General features: G+C 42.7%; 1 protein-coding gene across 9 annotated transcripts in view; it reads right to left on the reverse strand.

The window, feature by feature from the left end:
* TCF12 (transcription factor 12) overlaps window positions 1-7,550 on the reverse strand; it is a 378,278-nt gene extending 370,728 nt beyond the window's left edge. For 2 of the 9 annotated variants that reach the window (XM_066343875.1, XM_066343873.1), the window contains exons 1-3: window positions 7,285-7,547; window positions 6,241-6,337; window positions 5,157-5,229 (exon numbers count right to left, since the gene is read on the reverse strand). In XM_066343875.1, the coding sequence (XP_066199972.1) occupies window positions 5,157-5,229; window positions 6,241-6,315 (148 nt within the window). In that variant the 5' untranslated portion in view covers window positions 6,316-6,337; window positions 7,285-7,547. The other 7 variants (XM_066343879.1, XM_066343877.1, XM_066343876.1 and 4 more) reach the window with 6 other exon arrangements.
* Between the last annotated feature and the right edge of the window lie 441 nt (window positions 7,551-7,991).

The following is a 7,991-nucleotide window of genomic DNA, read 5'->3' on the forward strand; positions in this document are numbered from 1 at the left end:
AAGTTGAACTTATATATAAATCGTTAACAGAAAGAGAAAAATAACTAATTTTGCCACACTGTATATAATTTAAAAAGTCTCTAAAATATTGTGATCCACACAAATTGTTTTTCAAATCCATTTTAAGCCAATGACTACTTAAAAGGAACACTACAGGAATGGTTCTGAAAAGCACCCAGTACTCATGGTTATAACCTTGTGTCTAATGTTTCTGTTTTCCAAGTTTGTATTTTCATATTCAGATCTTCTCTAAAGACTTCCTTGCTACTTAACTTTTACCTTAAATGAGCCAGTAAACAGCAGAAAACATTTACCCTAAAATATTAGGTTTTCCCTCACATGCCTACTGACCCTGCAGTTACTTCATTCACCACTAAAACTTGCTAGAAAGTAAATGTCTAACATGGCTTAGTTACCCAAATAACAGCACAAATTTGAATAAGTGTGTATAATACACCTTATAGTTATTATAAATTTCAAGAGTTAGGTACACAATATGAGCCACACCCTACTCATAAACTTAAAATACCTTATTATGTCTAAGGCCAAACCTAGTTTCCACCCTATTATAAATTATCATTCATGCTTATATTACAGTTCAGTTACACTGGTAAATTTTGGTTTTCTTTCTTGACTTTTTTTAGTATTTTCAAATAATGGTACAGGCAATTTAAAAAGCTTACTCCATGTTTAACATGGTGAGTAGGTATTTAATCAACTTACCATAGGTTTTTTTAAAAATTGCTTTAGAAGTAGATGCAGTTATAAAAGGAAAACACCAAGAACTGGTGATGGGGCCCTGGCCGGTTGGCTCAGCGGTAGAGCGTCGGCCTGGCGTGCGGGGGACCCGGGTTCGATTCCCGGCCAGGGCACATAGGAGAAGCGCCCATTGGCTTCTCCACCCCCCCCCCTCCTTCCTCTGTCTCTCTCCTCCCCTCCTGCAGCCAGGGCTCCATTGGAGCAAGGATGGCCCGGGCGCTGGGGATGAATCGCCCCCTGGTGGGCAGAGCGTCGCCCCCTGGTGGGCGTGCCGGGTGGATCCCCGGTCGGGCGCATGCGGGAGTCTGTCTGACTGTCTCTCCCCGTTTCCAGCTTCGGAAAAGTACAAAAAGAAAAAAAAAAAAAAGAACTTGTGATGGAACTGTCCTTCTATCTTGAATGTATCACTATCAATAACCTAAGTGTAATACTGTACTACAGTGTTGCAAATTGTTACTATTGCAGGAAACTCAGTAAGTGTACATGGGATCTGTATTTTTTTTATACTTTATTAACTGACAGAAAGAGAGAGAGAAACAAGAATTTGTTGTTCTACTTATTTATGCATTTGTTGGTTGATTCTTGTATGTGTCCTGACCGAGGATCAAATCCACAACCTTAGCATATTGGGACAATGCTCTAACCAACTAAGCTACCTAGCCAGGGCCTCTGTACTGCTTCTTACAACTGCATATGAATCCACAAAAAAAAATAATTCAATAAAAAAATTACTAAAAAGCAATTTAATGCAAATTTATTTTTCAGGCCCTTTAGCAACTTTTTTTTTTTTCCTGAAGTGAGAAGCAGGGAGGCAGAGACAGACTCTCGCATGCACCCAACTGGGATCCACCGGGCATACCCAATAGGGGGCGATGCTCTGCCCATCTGGGGAGTAGCTCCATTGCAACTGGAGCCATTCTAGTGCCTAAGGTGGAGGCCATGGAGCCATCCTCAACACCCGGGCCAACTTTGCTCCAATGGAGCCTTGGCTGCAGGAGGGGAAGAGAGAGACAGAGAGGAAGGAGGGGGGGAAGGGTGGAGAAGCAAATGGGTGCTTCTCCTGTGTTCCCTGGCAGGGAATTGAACCTGGGACATCTACATACCAGGCCAACGCTCTACTACTGAGCAAACCAGTCACGGCTAGCAACATTTTTAAAAAGATATTTGCCTTATCGGTAACTGAAGAATGAAAATGTACATCTTTTAAATTTTAAGAGCTAGAAAATATTCCTTACAATTATTTCCCAAAATCTTGGGCAAAAACTGTTCTAAAAGTCTGATCTGAATAAAGAAAAGTACAGCTTTACTTGCTAGTTAAAATAACTTTTTTGATAGAAATACCAGACAGAGACTTAATGTGGCTCACACGATGAATATATCCCACTCTCTCCCAACATCTCTTATTACTTGATTCAAAAACTAACAAAGGAAATTTTTTAGAGAGCCCATAAACATTATATTACTAAAATTAAGGCCAGCATCAGAATTTATTTCTACATACTCAAATCCTAAAGTTGAGGGAACAGTGGATTTAAACACCTTAACTATTTTCATTTTATCAATCCTTTCAACAAGCTTTCCTCTTATACAGTGCCCTACGACAATGCCTCACCTTTAACTCCTACAGAAACACCTCTCCCAAGGTCACTGTTAAGAACACCTCACAGACTATCATATGCAGACCAATTCAGTCTTATCAGATAAATAAAATTAACACATTGATGGGGGGGAAAATGGCATTTTAACAGATACAGACTCCTCAAGTCAAATAGTAGAAATAATACAAATTCATCTTTTCCACAGTGACTTTATGAAGTGTCAGCTATCATATGAGTTATTTGTTTTGCATTAGGGATAAGATTTTTCAAAATAACATTGTACTCAAGCATATATCATATGTTTTCAGTTTAAAAAATTCCAAAACTGTTATATTATTTCTTTAAAATAATGCCACTGTGAAATTAAATCATCCTGAAAAGGACAAGTAATCAAGAAAGGAAATTATACTGTACAATTATAGTTGTCATGAGGCAAAAGGCTTAGGGTTTTACAAATGTTACTCGAAAGACAAGAAAACTCTAATCTTTAAGACAGCTCTTCAGAAGGAAAGTCAGATCTTTATAAGCTGCAAACAAACAGACATTAGAATGTATTATATATCCTTTGATTTCAAGACCGAAGATTATTCAAATATCAAGAAAATATTTTAAAAAACAATACTGCTATACCAATTTCTTTTAGACATTTCCTTTAGGATAAGAAATGGCTACAGAAAAACCATTATCTACCAGAGTACGGACTTTGATGTAAAATAATCACATGCCATTTTCCCTTCCCAAAAACTAATAATTAAAGGTCACAGCTTTTAAAATATTTTTTCTAGATTTAAAACAAACCACACAGATAAATATTATGTCCGCTGAATACAGGTGTTTAAACTCAAACTTTCAATGGATAAATAACAAGTCTCAGTTTTAAAATTAAAACTGCCCTACTCCAAAGAAGCAAATACTATAACTACTTCTACAATGTAGAAAAATAATTTTTCCTTCATATAATGCAAAATATAAAAAGAGCCCATAACATCCAATGTCATGTCTGTAATCCACACCAAGTTCACATACTTTTTAATTTCAGACTACAAAAATCATACCTTCTTAATTTTAGAAATAAAAAAATTGCCCTTATTCTAAAAAAGAAAAATATTTCTCATAGCAAGTTTCTGAAGTCCATGTCCTTGATATCAATGAGTGTCAATTAAATATATTTTCCACAATTCAAGCTGGAACTAACAGCCTGAAAGAACAATATATCACTATTCATTAATAAAATACAGTAAGCATCTACTGTGTATTAGACAAAGTAAATATGAAAGCTCCTCAGAATGAATTAGTTGCAAAAATTACAATGTACTCAAACAGTAGTAAAGAAAGGGAATATATAGCCTTCATCTACATTAACTAATAATGTTCTCCCCTCTCCCCCAAAAGTGACAATTTTCAAATGATTGCCAGTAAAAGGAAATAGGTGGGAGAAGAGCTGGGGTTTGGCTGATATTTTATGACACCCTTTTTATTAAGGATAACATTAGCCTTAGGACATCTACAATCCAAAGTGCTTTTCTTTCTTTTTTTTTTTTTACTTAAAGTATTAAATGACATACTATTTTCCCCATAAACTACAATTTCACCATTAAAAATAAATTTTAGTAAATTAAGTTATTGTATAATTTTTAAATAGGAATATCGTTTAAATGTAAAGTGGTGAAATGATTACTAATTTAACCTTCTTTCTAATGTTTTACTCTCACAGTACCTTAAGAAGTTACTATTACTATACTGGGGGAAATAAGTACCTGTCAAAGAGGAATTACCTAGTCTCAGCTCAGAGATTTGATAGCTGGTTTTCTTAAGATGATACTGTCATGGCTTTAGTCTTTTTGTTAGTTGATTTGTTGTTATTTTCATGTCTCTGAGCACTAATGAATGCATTTAAGTTAAACAGAAAATTATACCTTTTGTATACCAGAATGGACCTTGCTTCTGGAATGTTTTTTTTTTCTTAAAACATGAGTTTAAATAAGTTAGAAAACAAAAAACGTATACTTAAGGAATATAAGATAAATGTTAATAGAGCAGAGTACTTATATAGAAGGTAAATTTAAAGAGAGCACCAGCATAGGAATAGGAATCTAATTTAACTTACTCTAAATATTATCCTAATGTAATCTGCAGGTAGAATAGAATTCGGTCATCTAATAGGTGTCACTTGAAAATAAATCTACCTCCTATTCACTTATTTGTAAGTTTTATTCTATTAACATTTCAATTAACCATCCAAAAAATTGTTAAGCTTGCTGCAGACTTCTAAAAGAATGTTCATCTTTCAAAATAAACATTTTACTAATTACTGATTGACTTAATTCCACTGTACATGTGCATGTATTAAAATATATTATTTTACCAATTCTTGAGAACCCAGGGTTTAATAATGCTAATGGGCTGAAAATCTAGAAAAATTTAAAATACATATTTAAATAAACATTTTTCAAAAATCACACATGGACCATAGGGTATTTAGTTCTTGTACATTTCTATAAACAGAAGCATGATATAATCCCTTGTACTCAAGACAATTTTCAATTTAAAAATTCATATAAAACAGGACAATTTTAAATACATATTGAAATCCTTAGAGAAATGTCAATAGATCCTTACAGCAACAGCCCACATTTGGGGGCTTGGTTTGTTTTCATTTATAATTTTTCTGTTTTTATTTACAATTTTAACAGGACACTAAAGAATAGCATTAAGAAAGATACTAAAATTCTTTATGTTTCCACTAAACTGTATTAACACCACCAAAATATAAGTTTCTGACTTTAGTCATCATCTTACCTGATCCACTGAACTGACTGCTTCCCAGTGTTGTTGGTCTGGTTTTCCCACTATTAACAGGTGGGGAAAACATCTGCAAAATAATCCAAAAGTATCTCTTAGTCCTGACCTTCTTCTAAACTCCTTGCAAACCAAGAGTCATCAGTTAGTATATTTCAAGGAAGTTAAAATATAATTGGAAATGTACATTCAGACCCAGAAAAGCAAATACACTGAGTGATACTATTTCTTAACACCACTTGGAAATACTGGTTATATTCTGTCCTACAAATCGAGTCACTTAAGTGAGAGATTCTGAGATTATTAAGTTTAAACAGCAAATTTTTATGCATGACCTTCACTTTTAAACTATAATCTCATAACACTTATATTACATTTTAATATACAGAATCATAGTCAGTGAAACTACTACATACACTAAAGATCCATTATAAGTTTTAGGTATTGGTCCTGACTCCTAACAGCAGTTAATAAAGGAATTCAACACATTAGAAATAAGGGCAGTGGGCCCTCTGGTTTCAGCAGATACTTCCAAGTCACTCAATCATTTCCCTGGTAAAAACAATTTAAAATACACAAACATGTATCATAAAGGTACTCTGCTTAAAAGGCTGGAAATTCTAGCCCCTGACTGGCTTTATTGTAAATGACATCTTTCATATACCACAGCTTGATGAGAGAAATGGTTGCAGTGTTGAAGAAAAAATAATTTTCTTTTCTCATATTAAGTTCAAAATCCCTAATAATCATCAGGGTCAGAGGGTGACTCAACCGAAGCTCATGATTACACTGTTTTCCTTTTAACTGGTTAAAACAAAAGTTCGTTATCACATTGTTTTCCTTTTTAACTGGTTAAAACAAATGACCCCTTTGGCAATAAAGTTTTAAATCTGCAAGTCTAGACATTACATCAAAGTTCAGGTGTCCAACTTGGGGGAGCTGGACTCCAGCCCTGAGAACTACTGCTCAAAGCAAAGCGAGTTCACGCTGCCTAGACTCCACGTCGCTCTCCCCCTCCTCGATTCTTTCTTATTTTTGTAAACCTCAGCAGAAACCCCCAAGATGCCGCGGAAAGCTCTCCTACCGCACTGAAGTCCAGCAGGTCGCTCAGCTCCTTGTCGGTCCCTATAGCGGCCATGCGCTGCTGCTGAGGATTCATCTTGGGCCACTTCTAGCAGGTCCTAAGGTAGAGGAAGAACCAGGCTCAGCTAGAGATGACCAAGGGGATGGAGAGGGGCTCAAAGAAGAGCAAGAGCGCGGGGTTGACTCTCACCCAACTCGTTTCCCTCGCCGCGCGGACAGGGGGCGGGAGAGTCGGGAGCCCGCGCCCCGTCCGTGAATCCACGCGTTCCTCGGCGTGGCCCGGGAGCGACGTAGCGGCTCCCGCAACTCACCGCCTCTCCCGCAAGTTTCTAAGCCGGTCCCCTCTCCCTCCGGGTTACCCTACCCCGCGCGGCCGCCCGGAGGTGGGCGCGCGGGGTCCGGCCGGGGTGGGGGTCTCGAGGGGCGTGTAAGGGGCGTCCGGGCGTCCAGCGAGCCGAGCGGCAGCGAGTGGAGATGCGAAGTGACTCACTCGCTCGGCAACAATAGAACTGACAAGTTACAGGGAACGCGCCGTTCGCAGGCCCGCGGCCGCCGCCGCCCGGACGTCCCCGGCGGGCCCGGGGGGCCGAAAAGCACCCCCGTGCGTCAAGGGGCGTTTTTAAAAAGAAAACAGAAACACCGACAACTAGTCTCGTTCTCGCCCGGCATCCTCCTCCCCCGGCTCGGCCTCCTCCCACTTTTGCTGCCCGGCCCGCGGCCCACCGGCCCCGGACCTGCCGAACAATGAGCTTAGCTCGGCGGCTGAAGCAGCCCGCTCTCCCGCGCGCCCGGGAGCCCGAGCCAAGAGCCGAACGGGGCGCGCAGGCCGAGCGCGCCGCCCGCGGGCCTGGCCGCCAGCGACTCTCGCCTCCGCCCCTACTCCGCTCCCCAACTTAGAAGGGACCCCGGGGACCCCCTGGTTCACTCTGTACAAAGGGGCGCGGAGTTGGGGCTTGGGCCGGGGACGCCTCCGATCCGGCAGGGACGCGGTGGCGCCCGCGGCACCGCCACGACGTCCCCCTCCCGTTCGCCTTCCCGCAATTACCTGCCGCCCCGTCTCCGCATCCAACCACCCCGATTAAAGTTCACTTTGGCCGGCAGAGCGGGCTCCGGCTTCCCCTTGCACCGCCCGGCGGCTCGGTTCACTTTGCCCCGCGCGAGCTCTCGGATCCGGGCGGGGGAGGCGGCTCTCGGGCCTGGCCGCCCCTTCCTCCCCGGGGTGGGTTGGCGGTCCCCCCGAATAGAACTTGTGGGTTTCCTCAGGCGGACATTTTTTTCGCTGAGACGGCCTCACCACCGCGCTCGGCTCGGCTCCGGATCCCTCCGCGCCGGGAAGAGCCCCGGCTTAACCCCTGCGTCGCCAGCCCGCTGCCTCCGCCTGCGCCAAGGAAGTGGGGCCAGCGGGGAGGGGGCGGGGAGGAGCTGGCGCGTACGGGGAGGGGCGCCGTGCCGCCGGTGGACAAAGCCCGCGGTGGGGTGAGGCCGGCCGGAGTTCGACTGGCGGGAGGGGCCGGAGACGCACGCAGGCACCCCGCGAAGCAGGGCCGGGCTACCCGCTGAGGACACCTCCTCCGGGCCCCCGGGAGCGGGGTGGCGGGCGCCGTGGCGCCTCCTCCAGCTGGTCCCGCTCCTGCCTCGGGCCTCGAAGCCAAGCGGCGGAGACGCCCCTGCGGGCCCATCTGGATCGGCTGCTCAGGCCACCCAGCCCGAGGACGCAGAGCCGTGATGGACGCTGGAACCCGCGCTCGGCGG

The sequence above is a fragment of the Saccopteryx leptura genome, chromosome 6 (assembly GCF_036850995.1).
Source record: "Saccopteryx leptura isolate mSacLep1 chromosome 6, mSacLep1_pri_phased_curated, whole genome shotgun sequence".
Classification (NCBI taxonomy): domain Eukaryota; kingdom Metazoa; phylum Chordata; class Mammalia; order Chiroptera; family Emballonuridae; genus Saccopteryx; species Saccopteryx leptura.